General features: G+C 31.8%; 3 protein-coding genes and 1 non-coding gene across 5 annotated transcripts; 3 read left to right on the top strand and 1 right to left on the bottom strand.

The window, feature by feature from the left end:
* Positions 1 to 679: 679 nt before the first annotated feature.
* Positions 680 to 5286, bottom strand: LOC124939805 (mitochondrial import inner membrane translocase subunit TIM44-2). 2 transcript variants are annotated; one of them, XM_047480252.1, is made up of 15 exons: positions 5073 to 5286; positions 4812 to 4924; positions 4143 to 4226; positions 3926 to 4001; positions 3790 to 3834; positions 3647 to 3691; positions 3146 to 3568; positions 2844 to 2912; positions 2018 to 2082; positions 1825 to 1893; positions 1670 to 1742; positions 1471 to 1575; positions 1290 to 1361; positions 1157 to 1219; positions 680 to 1084 (listed from the first exon to the last, which is right to left on the bottom strand). In XM_047480252.1, the coding sequence occupies exons 1-15, from the start codon at positions 5139 to 5141 to the stop codon at positions 953 to 955; spliced, it is 1503 nt and encodes a 500-aa protein (XP_047336208.1). In that variant the 5' UTR covers positions 5142 to 5286; the 3' UTR covers positions 680 to 952. The 2 variants fall into 2 exon arrangements, with proteins under 2 accessions (XP_047336208.1, XP_047336209.1); XM_047480253.1 differs by lacking the exon at positions 3647 to 3691.
* Positions 5287 to 6510: 1224 nt separating this feature from the next.
* LOC124940264 lies at positions 6511 to 7123 on the top strand. Its single transcript, XM_047480764.1, has one exon. The coding sequence runs from the start codon at positions 6541 to 6543 to the stop codon at positions 6976 to 6978; it is 438 nt and encodes a 145-aa protein (XP_047336720.1). The 5' UTR covers positions 6511 to 6540; the 3' UTR covers positions 6979 to 7123.
* Positions 7124 to 10034: 2911 nt separating this feature from the next.
* LOC124939598 (U-box domain-containing protein 6-like) lies at positions 10035 to 12166 on the top strand. The gene is made up of 4 exons (XM_047480059.1): positions 10035 to 10129; positions 10218 to 10403; positions 10501 to 10608; positions 10691 to 12166. Exons 1-4 carry the CDS (start codon positions 10067 to 10069, stop codon positions 12164 to 12166), a joined length of 1833 nt encoding a protein of 610 aa, XP_047336015.1. The 5' UTR covers positions 10035 to 10066.
* A 2744-nt stretch (positions 12167 to 14910) lies between these two features.
* On the top strand, positions 14911 to 15139 carry LOC124940837. Its single transcript, XR_007099566.1, has one exon. It is a non-coding gene; the product is annotated as a small nucleolar RNA U3 (small nucleolar RNA).
* The last annotated feature ends 1034 nt before the right edge of the window (positions 15140 to 16173 follow it).

Genomic DNA, 16173 nt, shown 5'->3' with positions numbered 1-16173 from the left:
TTCAACACCAAATTTGATGAACGCAGAACATTTTTAACTAACTAATATATATATATAATAATGCTTAATTTTGAAAGTATTCGGATTGCCGGATTGAGAGCTGTGGTTAATTTGAATATATATGTGAGAGTAAATGAATATTTGGATCGGATTCTGGGTTGATTTGCCCATAAACTTAAAACGGTTAAAAATAAAATTAAAAATGATATAGGTATGTTTCGAACTCGCAACCTAACAAAAACAAGTACAACTATTTAACTAACTAAGCTAATAACACTTTTATTTTAAATTCAACATCAAATTTAATGAACGCCAAATTTAATGAACGCAGAACGTTATAATAATATATTTTTATCCGTGCACACGGAAATTTTCCATTTTCCATGTTGAATGAGAGTTAAGACACTGAAAACACTTCAAAAACACAAAATAATTGATAAATATATTTTAATTTTCAATTCAGTATATTTTAAGACAAAAAAATTATGTTGATTATTTTGAAGAGATAAAAAATTTTGATAAAAAAATTTAAAAAGTTTTTTAAAATAATATTTAATTGGTTTGAATTATTTAAATCAAGCCTTACAAAGTTTTAAATATGGTATTTAACCCATAAAAAAGGTAATATTAACCAAACTATAAAATAATTGCTTATTTGCATGAAATAAATCAAGAGATCTAGCTCCTTTTATGATAGCTCCAATCAATAAAAGGGAGTTTGTATAGTGTGCTATTATTTTGCCTCCCTCAATGAAGAAGAAGACAACATTATACAGACAAAAAGTTTCAATTCAAACTTAAGAACATACTAGAAAAAATTATTTTGTTGGTTAAATAAAATTGGACAGGAGGTAGAAAGAGTAAACAATTAATCTCCTCCCAGTTCATAACAAGACAAAAAAAATATAAAAAGATCTCAATTTTTTTGGTTCTGAAAAATCGAAAGAAGAAATCAAATGAGGGCTTGAACACCAAACTGTTGCATCTCTCTTAATCGCCAAATGGGATAAATTGCGCCTTCCCCAACTTCTTCTGCGGGAATTTGCTGCATGGCCCATGCATAGTATACAGTATGGATTGTATCCTGAACCAACAACAAAACATATATAAACAACAAACTCCCAAATGAAAAAGGGCAAAATGGTCGAACATTTACCTTGCCACCTTCCGTTATGGCTCCAAGCCTGTCTCGAACACAATAAACTTGCTGCGTTTGAAACTGTGACAACAAATCCGAGAATAAGCAAAACATAGATAAATCAAACATCAAAATTTAAAGAAACTCATACCGCTACAATGATTATGGGTGTATCTCCCATCATCTTGGTTTCCCTTACTTCTACATCAGATATGTGCAATAGCTGTGCATTAAGAAGAAAGGAAGTATGATTATTCAATGAAAACTACTAAGGTTTTACAGTTATACTGAAATTGATTGTTAGATAAAAGTGTTGTATTTTGACTAATCACCTTGTTATCGAAGAATATGCCCTGGCTTTCATAAGCCTTCTTCTCCGCTTTACAACGTTCAATCACTTCTTTGCAGCAATATTTCTTCAAGACTTGTACATCTCCCTAAAGTAAAAGAAGCAACTCAATTTAAAAGGATATAACTTATATAAAGAGAATAAATGCTTATATAATTATTAAGGACATACATATAATATACCTTTATATAGGCACCAAGAACAGGTCTAATCACATCCTGAACTTCAGCTACAAAGTCTGGTAAAGAGAAAGAACTAGAAGAATAAATGTGAATTAGTATAACTCTTTTTGGAGAAAAAAAGGGAATATTATAACAATTGGATGATGACATCTTACGGATCTCGCCGTCGTATTTCCTTTACGGATACAGCAGTATGCGATTCTCCAAAGACACTCTCATTGATACTGCCAAACAGAGCAGAGCGTCAAACTCAAATTATCAAAAAGAAAAAATTGGCTAAGATTTGGGTTCTTAATGATCAAGTTTTTCCTTTCTCAAAATAAATAAATAATAATAATCTTCACTTACTCCTGAATTTTGTGAACAACTGGATTATCACTAGTCTCCCACATTTCACGCACATCTTCAGCTAACTGCCAGCAACATTAAACCAGCAAACAACTTAATTCAATCAAAGAGAAGTACATAAACATGGTATGTCCGAATATTAAAAAATCAGTTTAATAAATATCCATAAATAGTGTTCCATCTCCATTGATAAATTCTTCAACATAAACTTTGATTGCACCAATATCAAGTCAAAATCAGTTAATCAAGAATTAGGGGCCTGTTTGCAAATGGCTTTATCAAGAAATAACATAATTTAAAAGATATCTTTGAGGTTGAAATTAGCCAACTATTATAGCTTGGTCCATTTGAAGAGCAGCAGTAACAGTTAACCATTCTTTAGATAATGTGATAGAGGAGGCTTCTTGTAATGTCAAAGTGATATATAAGGCTACTTGCTAAGAAAACACGAAAAAATAATATCTACGGTTGAAGGGGGGAAATATCACATTCAAAAGTTGTGGCTGTTAAATCAGTGGTGGCAATTGAGTTTTCAAACAGCTTCTAGATCTTCTGAATTAATATTATTGGCACATTACTGGAAACAGATTTGCTTTACTAGCACCTATATCCAATTAAATTTTAAGTATTGTAAATCCTGAATTCATTCAGGGCCACGTGTTTAATTGGGACTGTACATAATATTTTTCAATTAAATTCTATTAGGTAATACTCGAATTAAACCTATTACAGACAAGCGAAAAGAAAAGGAAACAAACATATGATCTACTTATAATCTCCTTGTTACATTTAACATTCAAGAAAGTATATAATTTAAGGAACTCACATCGTGACTCTTCTCCACCACAGGTTTGCTTATACCATTGATACGCTTCATAATAGGATGGGCATTCATCTGGAGAAAGGGAAGGTCAAATATTAGACAAAATACCAAAACGTATAGGATAAGGCCTCATTTGGAAATACTCTTTATTTATGTTTCTGCATCCAGATCCACATATACGGATGCTTGAAAACTAAATTTAGTTAACAGCTTCATAAATTTATTTATTTTTCTAGATCTGAATCCAGATACAGAAACAGGTTAAGAGTATTGCCAAATGGGGAATAAAGAAATAAATAAATTACCTTGTCTTTGAATTCATCCCATTTCTTACTCCATTTGGACTGGTTGGATGGCACAATAGTAATGTCCGTCCTTGTACTTCTTTCGACGTTTTTAGAGGAGGGTGAGGTGGACGGCTCGTACTCAATATGCTTTCTCTTGTGTGGATTTCCACTTAACTCATCCTTTACAATGTCATAACCCTTCTTTGCCAAATCAAACGGATTTGCTTCCTGCAATTTTTGGAATGCCAAAGAAACCTTGGGAGAAAACGAGGACTTGAATTTTCCAAACTTTGCCTCGCCAGCATTATTCGATCCTTTTGTCTGCTGTTTTTCCTCACCAGCAGCGCTCTTGCTTTCACCTTCCACGTTCGCGCCATTTTGAGCAGAGGAGGTTTGGGACTCTGCAGCTTGCTGCTTCCCAATCCCAAACGAACCTTTGACCTACAAATTAGCAAGAAAAAATTAATGAATCCAGATCGTCAATTCATTTGAATCAAGAAACCTGATTGTAAAACTAACCTCCTCAGTGGCAGCTGCTATTTTCTCCTTCATGGTAGCTGACACCTGCAAAAAGACAGATGAAACTCAATTCAGCGATATTTGTATTAATGAATCTAGATCGTCGATTCATTTGAATCAAGAAACCAGATTGTAAAACTAACCTCCTCAGTGGCAGCTGCTATTTTATCCTTCATGGTAGCTGAAACCTGCAAAAAGACGGATGAAACTCAATTCAGCAATATTTGTATTAAGGAAATTACCAAAATATAGGCATTAATCTGATAATCAATTATTCACCTTCTTAGCTGTAGCTTCAGCCTCAGTCCAAACACCATCAACATGCTTGTACAGCTTCTCGGTCGTCTGTTTTGTTCTGCATTGGGGGCAGTTTCACTATCTCAGGGCCTCTCACTAGAAGTTTCTGCCAGTCTTGACATACAAAAGTATGTCTAAGCCTTAAAAGAAACTAGACTCTTAAAGAAGGAAAATAAACTTTTTTTTTTACTGAGGTTACCTAACTTTCAGATCTTCTTTTACTACTTTCAGTTCCTCTGCCTTTTCCTTTAGTTCCTTCACCGTTTTTTGGAAATCATCGCTTCTGCAAACATTTTAAAACCAGTGTTAAATAGAATATAACCCAATTGGTAGTTCTTTAAAAGCTTAACAGAAAGAATCCAAACATCTTATCTCTATTAAACCATCAGGAATGAAGAGAATGTTAAACAGAAAGCAGGTTAATTGTTCGGATATTGGGGAATTTTAGGTTAGGTTTGTCGGGGTATAAAAGTTTTCGAGGATTTGTACATGTTTTTGTCGTTATGCATAGACAATCGTTTAACACGTAAGCAGGTCATTCAATACTGGAATAATTATGTTTCTTCAAAAACAAAATAAAATAATGTAACATATAAAGAAAAGAGCTTTTTTCTGTGTTTTTATCTTTCATGAGAGGGTTTACTAAGAATCAATTTGAACCAAGACAACATCATACATCAAATATACTTCCCAAAACAAAAACAAAAAAAGAAGAATCAGCTAAGCATTACAATTCAGACTTCTGAATACCATGAGCCTAACTAAAGAGATATCAAAACAAATTTAGCTGAATCTGAATACCATGAGCCTAAAGAGGTATCAATTCAGTTGGTTTGAAGAAAGATTGATAACGGAGGAGAGAAATTACCTGGTAGCTTCGCCTTTAACTTGTTTTGAGAACTCGTTGAAGACGCTAAACTGACGACCAACAGAAAACCCAGGTGGGTAAGGCAATCTTAATCTCGTATCAGACACCAAAACCTTTAAACACGTGAGATAAAAGACAGAAAATCAATACAGGACAATTAAGAAATCCACAATCGACAGCTAGGCCAACATACATAATAATAATTAAAAAGCGAGAGATGAAGAAGAGAAGAAGATAAGAATAAGAAAAGGAAAAAGAGACCTTAGCTATGGAGACGGAATACTGGCGATTTGTAGTTATGCAACGGAAGCGGGAGAAGAAGGAAACCATTGCACAAAAAGCTTTGAGATTTATCACCGTTGAGCTGTTGTTCCCTTTTCTTCTTCTAAGTTAAAAGTCCCCCATTCACGTTAAACCCTTGAATTCTCCCTTGTATCTGTTGTAGACTCTAGCTTAAGCCAACTTCGCCCTTCTTTCTGCTTTAATCGTCATCGCAGAACTCGGCGGTGTTTCTTTGTGCGGCCAAGTGTAGTCTGGGCCTCTATTCGTGGGCCAATGTGATCGGGCCCAAATAGGATAGAGAATGTTAGTTTCCTTCAGACTGGTCACTTTGGTGATATCAATTCTAAAAATCAATTGGGCCAAAATCCCGTAGCCCATCCAACGTTCGGCGCAACTCAGGATCAGACACAGCTTCGTCTTCGCAGTTTCCATTCCCCTCATCCGAACCTCTTTTCTTTCTTTTTTTCTTCAAAAAAAAAAAAGCTACACTTTATTGTCATCGATACATTTAAATTCAATGTTCAAGGTGTACTTAGTAATCATGGAATTAGAATTGAATATATATACTTTTAATCATTTAAGTTTAATAAATCATCTCAGATAAAAGAATTATAGTTTCAAATTCATTTAAAACAATATAACTTTATAAGGATCGATTTCATTCTTTTTAGAATCGAACTATAATTTTAAATTATACGTGAATTTCAATCATCAAACACTGTTAAATTTATAGTACCAATAGGTTAAACATGTGATATAAAACTCATACTCTAAAGTTTACTATTTAACCTTTTAATTAATGTACTATGTATAGTCTAGTCGTGTTTGTCACGAGTAAATTGAATCGGTAACTCACTTACTTTTGTATTGTCGGTAGTGACTAGTATTTATAGTCTTTTGTGGAGTATCACTATGATTCATTGAATGATGCCCGAGTTTTGAATAGTTGTTAGGAAATTTCGATTCATGCGAATAATGTGACCGACCTAAATAATTGAGTTATCATCTAAATTATTTTTTGGTGAACTATATAGTTAGAAAGAAATCATCGAATTTTCGTCGATTCGTAGTCGTCCAATGCGTACAATTCATAGTGCTATTATTATGATTTTTAATGAGATTCATTCTGAAAAGTCGATAGAGTTCGTCGAGGGGTTAACTGTTCTTTTCGAGAACTTACGAGCTCGATAACATAATGTTTTTTTTTTCTTCATGTAATTCTTTTCTTGTTTTGCTCAAACAATTTTCATTATTTTTAAAATATATCCTAACTTTTTAAAAAGAATAAAAATAAAATAAAAATTATGGAGAAACTTGGTAGAAAATTGATCATGATTGTGAGATGGTGCCACTTTTTTCATGGAGGATAAAGTTTGAGTATTTATTAATTATTATACCCTCTTTTCAGATATGTGGTAATAGAAAGAAATCCTGTAATTTTTCTTCAATGAAATATATGTTGAACACACTATTATTAGGGTTCACTCCTCTGCCTCGATTTCTTCTTCTTCTTCCTCCCAATCCAAAACACTCCTCAATCTCATGCCTTCCATCCACTTCATCGCCATCGTTAACCAGCAAACTCAATTCGAAAAGGTCGATTGTCTGCGCATCGCAGGGCGGCAATGGAAATGGCATAGGCTCAACAAATGATGATAGCAAGGAGGAGAAGGAGAAGAATCGAGTACCGGCGAAGTGGCTGGAACTGCTTATAGATCCAGATCCAAACAATGTTTTGGCAGTCGGATTGACTGGATTACTAGCGTGGGCGAGCGTACAAGTTCTATGGCAATTGTTCTTCATATCGTTTGCTATTCTTGTTGCCGCTCTCAAGTATTCATTCATAGCTGCTTTTCTTCTCTTCATTCTTGTTACTCTTCTATGAATTATCCAATTTCAATTCTCTCTCACAACTGTAAGTATTACTTCTTCTTCTTCTTCCAATTTGTTACTGTATAATCCAGAAATTCCTTATTCAAGAACCCTACATATCTACGCCACAAATTCTATAGATGATTGATTGTGCTTCACAAAGCAGCTGGGAAATCGATGGAAGGATGGATGGATGGCTGAAGAACAGCTATTTCTATATAAAAAATAAAAAAAAAATAAAAACATTTTTTATAAATAAAATATAATTAAAAATATATATATACTATACTATAACATTGCTAATGCCAACTATACAATGTCTTTTTTTTTTAAGTTAAATAAAATTTTAAATCAAATTATAATAATAAAATAATAACAAATTTAACAATGATTTTTTTTTAAATAAATAAAATAAAAAATTTGTAATGAATAAACTTTTTAGGTAGAATCATTTGAATGATAAGGGATGTTATGATCCTTTTGAACAAAATATAACACTTTTTCAAACTTTTTCAATAAATAAAAGTACGATTTGATCTTGTTCATTAACATCTCAAAAATATTCCGTAATAGCGCGACCGAGAACAGTCAAACAAACTCTATAAGAGCATCCTTATCCATAACCCAAAAATGAGTCATAATGCTGGTTAGAGTTCATGTTGTAAATTATTATGACTAAATGGTTTGTCATTTAATGACAAAAATCACAATCAAACTCATCCAAGATCCAATAAAAGCTGTCATTTGTCGGCATCTGATTGGTTGCCCAGATTTTCTTTATCTCTTATCTTTAAAACCCGATTTTAGTACTATTTATAATTTTAAAAAATAAATAAAATATATCAAAATTCATAATTTTTCGAGATCTATAAATAGAGACCACTCTAGCTATATTTCGGAGCACAAAAAAATCACTATTTTGAGTATTTTCTCCATTTTTACTAATTATCCTCATTTGTTTACAATTATACATAATTAATACTAAATTATTATGGATATCTACAACAATAATTCAAACACTTCCGCTGATTTTGATCCCGAATATTAAAGTTTTCGACAGTTCAAACGTAATAATTCAATCGGGTGGCAAAATATAATGTCGCCGGGAGATAATTACGGTATATCTTAGAATTCGTCCCAAAACTTCTATCAAAACTCCCAACAAAATTTCGATACATACCCACAAAATTATTAGAATTCTGAAGATAACAATTATATGGAGCGACCATATGTGAAATATGGTTGTTGGTGTTGTTCTGTTAATTATCTTCGTCTTATGTGAAATATGGTTGTTGGTGTTGTTCTGTTAATTATCTTCGTCTGTTTTAATTTCTACTATATTTAGTTTGTAATTTTCGCTATGTTAACAATGTATTTTTATTTCGTGTTTATTATTATTTAAAAATTAATTATTATTTTTATTTTAAAAATTAATTATTATTTTTAAAAATTAAAAAATATTATTATGTATAAAAATTAGAAATTAAATATTATTATTATATTTAAAAATTATTTATTATTTTTTTAATTTAAAAATAAAAATAATATTTTTTAATTTTTGATCAAGATTTTGTTGGTCATGGATAAGCACAATGATCAAAATCTTGATTATAAAGCTCTTTTCATGATCATGACTACGATCATGACCAAAAAATGGGTCATGGATAAAGATGCTATAAGAACTCTCATTTTATATGAGATTTAAAACTGCCAAAAAAAAAATTGTCAAAGAATAAAAAATAAATAAAATGTTATCATAAAATGGAATAAAGAATTACAGGTTGCAGCTTAATAGTGTATTGTATTATTAGTTATTTTTAAAATATTAAAGTTTTCACTAAAATATGTTTTATTGGTTAAGATATAATACATTGTATTAGTTTGTATATATATGAATTTGTAAACAAAATATACATATATAACATTATTCATTATATGTATCTATTTTTTATTGAAAAAGAAGATATTACTTACTCCAACAAGCAAAAGATATGGAAGAGGGTCAAAATAACAAAGTCATCCGACAAGGATTAATTTAAAATAATTAATCAATCTTCTAAACTAAACTATCAATATATCTTTATTTTTTTTCAATATAATTTTTTTTTAAAGTCTCTCAGAGCTATCCATCTCTATTCAAAATAGTTCAATAATTATTATGTTTCTTTGTTTATACTTCATTGATTTTAATTTTCCTATGTCATGGTTACTTTATCTTTGGACTTAAAAACTTACATCTCTATCATATTTTAACTAATTAACTCATTTTCTAATAAGTTATTTACAAATAACACCTGATTATTTAAATAACTTTATTCTATTATTTCAACTATTTGAACAGCCCAACTTGACAAATTAAAAAAAAAAAATGTATCATAAAATAACTTTGTCAATTTCATTATAAATTCATCCCATGTGTTGAATTGAACATTTCCCATGTCTGCCCATGAGTTGTTGACCTTATATATATATAATTTAAAATGATTTATTCAAAATAAATGTGATCTAGCTTATAAAACAATATTGTTTTAATTTAAAGTTAAGCAACATTATTTTAAATAATTTATAAAACAATTAATCTGAATTTAAATATTTATTATTGGCTGTTTATGAGGGTGTATTTAACCCTTAATTTAATGAAGACACCAACCTACTGCAACAACTTGCATGGAAAAAAAAAATCCTCATTTGGTTATCATCACAAGGGCCTACTGATTTTGAAATTCGTAAAGAAAGAGAGCTGGATTTCTACTTGATTCGGTGAGCTGCTAACATCATTGGATCGTGTTTGTCTATGAATTATGATCTCTTTCAACTACTTCATCTTCATCAGGTAATTAGATGCTCCTTTACTTTGATTTTGCTTCGATTGCTTGATTTGAGGTCGTTTCCGGTATGATTTTAGGTATTGTTATGTAAAATGGTTCAAATGTGTTCCTCAAAAGTTAAATCGGCGTGTAAATTGTTGCATTCAATCTAGGGACTGTTTAATATGATCTAACCTAGTTTCTTAGGTATAAGTTCTTTGTGATACCAGTTGTTTGGGAAAATCAAAGGTATGGTTGATGATGGTTTCACGATGCTATGATAGTTCATTCTGAATGGGGTCTGATATTGGTGAAGAGAGAGCAGTATTAATGCTGCCGAGTCCCAGTGATATAAAGGTAAATGGGGTTATGATGCTGGATGAACTTTGTCTTTTTCAGAATTTACTTTTTTCCAGTTTTCTCATCTGATCTCTGTTTCTTCTAGGTTCATCGTTTGATGTTGATTGAATTACTAGGGCTGGTAGGTAAAACCATAACTTTATTTCCAAGGATTGAAGCTTCACGTCCTGGATGTTCTTCTGGGAGACAAGCTCTTTGCTCTTTAAGAACTGCAATTGATAATGCAAAGTCATTACTTCAATACTGTGCAGAGTCAAGTAAACTTTATTTGGTATGTTTGATCTCCCCCCCTTTTGCTAATTTTAAGAAAAACGTTTAAGGGTAATAATCTTTTAGCTTTGACAACATTTCTCAAACTTATTTTCCAGGCATTAACGAGTGATTCGATACTACAAAGATGTAAAAAATCGAGAAATGCACTGGAACAGTGTTTGTTCCAGATTCAAAATTTAGTTCCAGTAGTATTAGCTGCTGAGGTTTGAAATATATCTCTGAGTTCTTGACTTCTATTATGATTTATGAGGAAGAAGATATACTAAATTTGATCTCAATTTGCAGATATCTGGCATAATATCTGATCTCAGTCGTATTACTTTCATCTTCGATTCATCTGAAGAAGAGGCTGGGAAAATCATCCGGACATTTCTCCAACAATCCACATCCAATGGAGATTCAATTGAAATTGAAAAATCTGCAATTGAGACTATACGTCTTGTTTCAATTAGCTTGCGGATTACATCACAAAATGATATGGAGACAGAGAGAAGATCTATAAAGATGCTTCTTGATAAAGTTTCTGCTCGTGAGCAGGGTAAGAAACAGATCTTAGTCTATCTTCTCAATCTGCTAAGGAATTACGGTCAACTGATAATCACAGAGAAAGATCATGGCAGATTGCGTTCTGAAGAATCGTTTCCTTCTTTAAATGATTTATATCTTCCAGCTGACTCGAGCAGTAAGATTAAATCTCGAAGAACTCAATCTTGTCCCAATAATCATGAGATGGATGGAAAGCTGTTGTTATTAGTCAATTTAGATGAACTGCCATGGGATTTTCAGTGTCAGGTGGTTGGAGATCTCGCCATGAAACAGGATTTTAGATCTTCTGAGAATTACGTTTATCAACTTCTCAGGTTTATGAAGCGTGCAAAAGAATTGTCTGATTTAGGATCCCTGAGGAATGGAGCTCAGCTGTTCTTGTCATTACTGAGAACATGCCGGAGCAGTTCATTTAACTTCCATGAAGATGCATATGATCTTTTAGGGTCGCTTCTTAGCTCAGACGTGATTGGAGAAGGTTTGTCAATAACAGAGGTGTTATCTCGCCACGAATGTCATATATCAAAGATTGTTTCATCAGGGGCGGTTACATCAATTGTTGGTTTGATCCTTAATATACTCGATGGAACAGAGACAACGAGTCAATTTCAAGATCAAGCTATCAGAATACTGTATAATTTGTCATTGCATGGGGATGCTTGCTCTAGAATTATCCCATCTGAAGCAGTCCCTAAATTGGTTCCCTTCTTTGAAGATGCCAGACTAGCAAGATACTGCATGGGAATCTTGAGATACATGTGTAACAAAGATGACTCTCTGGTTTCTATAGCTGAAACAAATGGATGCATCGGTTTTGTAGCAGAGGCACTCCAATTTCAGGATGAGGAGGTGCAGGAAAACGCGTCATGGATTCTCCTAACACTGTGTTCTAGTCGGTTTGAGTACATACAGTTGGTCATGAATGAAGGGGTGATTCCTGGATTGGTTAGTATTTCCAATTATGGGAATGAGAAAGGGATGGCGATAGCTACAGAGTTGTTGCGTCTGTTAAGAGATTCCGAGAGCTCGGGCTGTAGTGTAAACGAAACTAACGTGCAGGTGAAATATAATCCCCTAAAAGAAAGTGACAACAACTATAATAATAATAATAATATTAAAGAGAAGAATAAAACATCTCCATCTAGTAGTGCAATTTTGGGGATAAGAATATCAATGTTCTCAAAACCGAAGAAGAAGAGAAGAAATAGTCCTTAATTTGTTCATCGTATTATTGAATATTTTGCTCATAAATTTTTGTGTCCTACCATCCTGGTTTGAGTTATTGGTTGCTTATTTGGGTGTGTTTGATACTTTGAATGACTAAACTTATTTATTGTTTTTTTATTTGTTAATATCGTTCAACCTCATTGACTTACTATATTCACAACAGTTTATTCTTCTAAACAAACTATTGTAAATAATTTATAATGACATTTTTAGGTCTTATAACTACAATTCTAGATTAATAAGGATTCCTAATAAACTAGGGAAAAAAACCATTAATGTAAAGAAGTAAATAATTTAACGAGACTTCTCATTTTTTATTTTATTGGTCATAATTACAATATGATTGAAATTTGGATTGAAATTTGTATTCGGTTGAAGTCACAGTTACTTAGAGTAGAATTGACATTGTAATTTTAAAAGAATTCACGTTAACTTAAAATTCAATTCTTAAGTTTGAAAATTTTAACAGATTTTGTAACTCAATTCCAATTTATATGTTTGAAAAAATATAAACATACTCATAAAATATTAATTAAGCACAATCTATTAAGTATCTTAAGTGTTAAGAGTTTATGGTTTCGATTCTCATTAAGAAAATATATCGGCTTAACATGTTAATTTTATAAATTAAAAAAATTATTCCACATATTAATTTCTAAACTAAAAAATATTGATTTTTAATGTTAATTTTACAGACTATATATATAAATTCAAAATGTTAACCTACTAAATTAAAAAAAAAATTATTTAATTTATTAAATTAAAATAAATATATTCAACAAGTTAATTGGGTGGTAAATAATAATATAATTTTGTTTAAAAACAATTATAAAAAATAAATACTGAAATTATAATTTTGAAGTAAAAATAGTGCAATTTTTAATTATAAAATTATATTGATTTAAATTTTATCAGAATTTTCAATTCCAATTTTTAATTTTAAATGGTTAACTAAACTTAAAAATTGAAATTGAAGGAATGTAATTATAACAGGTCATTCCCATTTTTTTTTTAACTGTTCAGTTTTAACTATTATTATTTTTGTTTAACCAATAATTAATTGAGAAACAATTATACTATTTGTGTTTTTTTCTCTAATATTATTAAAAACCATAAATAAATATATAATATCACACTAATATATAATTTATTCTTAATATCTTATAAGTATTTTAGATTTGTTTCTTTATAATATTTATTTTTTTAATATAGTATACTATATAAAAAGATGTAGAAAAAAATTAGCAAAAAGAATATCAAAAGTAGAAATGGGCGGGCCTCCGTAAGTGAGACATTTGTGATATTGAAAGTTTTAGAATATTGTAATTGCATTAAAATTTAAAGTCTTAGTTGTATATTGTACTAACTTCGGGCGCTGTTTTAATATTGTTGATTTAAATCAATAAGAAAGGGAAGACGGAGTGAGTCAACTCGGAGGAGAGGTGAGTTTCTGTCATATCAACCGCCAATTTTATAGTTATGAACACCTCTCTTTCTTTCTTACTCATTTCACTTCAGTTTTGCTACCATGAGATTACGATCAAAATGCACCGATTCATCTTCTTCTTCTTCTTCATTGTTTTCTGCTGATTTTGTCATTTCGTCGCTGCATTTCTCGAATTTCACCTTCCAGATGCATCACCAGTTGGCTTCTCTTCCGTCGAGTTCTATGATCGGCAGATAGAACGAACGCCACTCAGTTTCTCCGACGGAAATCCCACTCTTCGCATCAGCTCTTTCCTTCTCTCGGATTGTAAGACATGATTTCTTCCCTTAGCTTGACGTAATAGGCTAGGGTTTTGTCTTTGCACTGTTTGTTTGTTTGTTTGATGTGTCTCGTACTTTTAGTCTGCATTGCTCAGCTGTCTCTCTGAGAACGAAGACCTGGGATAAATTTATCGGTAGCTAGTCTTGATAGATACTGGTAGTCTTTCTTTCTTTCCTTGTATACATAACATGGAATTCATTCTTCATGTGCTGCTTAATTTGGGGATGATGAAACAGGCAGGATAAAGGTACTCTTCACAAAGCTTATCATGCCTTCCCTTCCAAGTTCCAATCCATGACTAATTATTTCCAACATCTGGTGAGATCTCTCCATTTCTCTATCATTTTTGTGTCCTCTATTATTATCATATCACTTTTTCTATTTGTGTGAATTTTTTTTTATGGAAACATATTTTACTTTGCAAAAAAAATTCCCTTTGAGATGGAGTTCCTCACATGATGTTTTTCTTTTCGTGTAAGAAGAGTCTCACGACATTGTAACCTAAATGCAGACACTGAAAGCCAAACCTCATATTGATGACTTGTTAATTTGCCGTTTCAGATATGCTCTTTCTACTTTTGAAGAAAAATAAGAGGGTTTTCTTAGACATGCTCTTTCTACTGTGTCAAAATATGTCCTAAGTCCTAACGATTTCAATATAATTGAATATGAGAAATTACCCCCTATACTAGTATAATCTTAACTCTATCACAGTTTCATCTCTTAACTCTTTAGAGCGGGTTAATTTGGGGTTATTTTAGTGTAATCTTGTTTGGGTAAATATTTATATGGATTATTTGTGAATAAATTATGGTGTAAAAATTGTGTTGATAATTTTATTTAATTAAATATAACCATATTCCAAGCAAGTCCTTAACTTACCTGATGTTTAGTTTATATCCCACATTGCCCATATAACCTTAGTTTCTGCACTATATATTAAAAAGGTTAGATGACTATAATCACGACCTTACTTGAACAGGATCTGTTCTATAGGCTCGTACATCTGTATCCTTGATTTCTAAGGAGACAGGAATCTATGTCTGGTTGATGAGATCTTGCCGCTAGGCCAGAGCGTGATTAACGGCGCTGTTGGCCACCTGCTTCGGCTTGTGATCACACTGTTGTAGAGGATCGTTCTTAGTCAGAGCTTCAGCCCTGGCTGGGTTGGTCTAGCGGTTGTCTGACAGGCTCACTCTTTTTTCTTTTCTTTTTTATGTTCAACAATGTGTAACAGTTCAACGAAATGAAGACAATGACGAACATGTCCATTGGTATCATGAAATCCATTTAAGACCATGTTTATCTTTTGTTTTGCTGTGGGTTTATATTCTTTTGGGTGTGTTTGATTTTTAAGAAAAATGTTTGAGGTAACAATCTTTTAGCTTTGACAACATTTCTCAAACAACACTGTTGTAGAGGATCGTTCTTAGTCAGAGCTTCAGCCCTGGCTGGGTTGGTCTAGCGGTTGTCTGACAGGCTCACTCTTTTTTCTTTTCTTTTTTATGTTCAACAATGTGTAACAGTTCAACGAAATGAAGACAATGACGAACATGTCCATTGGTATCATGAAATCCATTTAAGACCATGTTTATCTTTTGTTTTGCTGTGGGTTTATATTCTTTTGGGTGTGTTTGATTTTTAAGAAAAATGTTTGAGGTAACAATCTTTTAGCTTTGACAACATTTCTCAAACTTATATTCCTACAAAGATGTAAAAAATCGAGAAATGCACTGGAACAGTGTTTGTTCCAGATTCAAAATTTAGTTCCTGTAATATTAGGTTTGAAATATATCTCTGAGTTGTTTCCTTTAATTTGGGGTTATTTTTAGTATAATCACATGATGTTTATAAGACATGTTTTTCTTTTCGTGTAAGAAGAGTCTCACAGGGTTTTAAACGAAATGCAGACACTGAAAGCAGAATCTCATATTGATGACTTCTTAATTAGTTCTTGGAGGGCAGTCTTGCTGTTTATGCTCTTTCTAGTTGTTGAAGGAAAAAGGAGGGTTTTGTTTAATTCAATTTGAGGCCTTCTTAACAAAAGAGGTAAGGTGTGTAATACTTGAAGAAGGTGAAAGTAAAGCTAATAATTATAGAAAAATATTGAATTCAGTTTCTAGCTCCAATGGTAACAACATCTTACCTTCTGAGATTGCATGCCAATCTAATTAACCTGGTTCAAGAATTTGGAGACACTATCTATAAGATTCAATATGAAAGAAAA

This window comes from Impatiens glandulifera, chromosome 5 (assembly GCF_907164915.1).
Source record: "Impatiens glandulifera chromosome 5, dImpGla2.1, whole genome shotgun sequence".
In the NCBI taxonomy this organism is placed as follows: Eukaryota; Viridiplantae; Streptophyta; class Magnoliopsida; order Ericales; family Balsaminaceae; genus Impatiens; species Impatiens glandulifera.
The sequence above is the reverse complement of the archived record's forward strand: the minus strand, read 5'-3'. Positions and strand labels throughout refer to the sequence as shown.

Bases quoted from the DNA above. Each gene is read 5' to 3' on its own strand.
- LOC124939805 (XM_047480252.1), bottom strand. From the start codon at position 5,141: ATGGTTTCCTTCTTCTCCCGCTTCCGTTGCATAACTACAAATCGCCAG. The intron at 1,220-1,289 runs GTATGAGTTTCT...TTGTTGTCACAG, and splicing joins CACCCATAATCATTGTAGCG to TTTCAAACGCAGCAAGTTTA. The intron at 1,085-1,156 runs GTAAATGTTCGA...TTGTTGGTTCAG, and splicing joins CCATAACGGAAGGTGGCAAG to GATACAATCCATACTGTATA.
- LOC124940264 (XM_047480764.1), top strand. From the start codon at position 6,541: ATGAAATATATGTTGAACACACTATTATTAGGGTTCACTCCTCTGCCT.
- LOC124939598 (XM_047480059.1), top strand. From the start codon at position 10,067: ATGGGGTCTGATATTGGTGAAGAGAGAGCAGTATTAATGCTGCCGAGT. The intron at 10,130-10,217 runs GTAAATGGGGTT...TGTTTCTTCTAG, and splicing joins CGAGTCCCAGTGATATAAAG to GTTCATCGTTTGATGTTGAT. The intron at 10,609-10,690 runs GTTTGAAATATA...CTCAATTTGCAG, and splicing joins CAGTAGTATTAGCTGCTGAG to ATATCTGGCATAATATCTGA.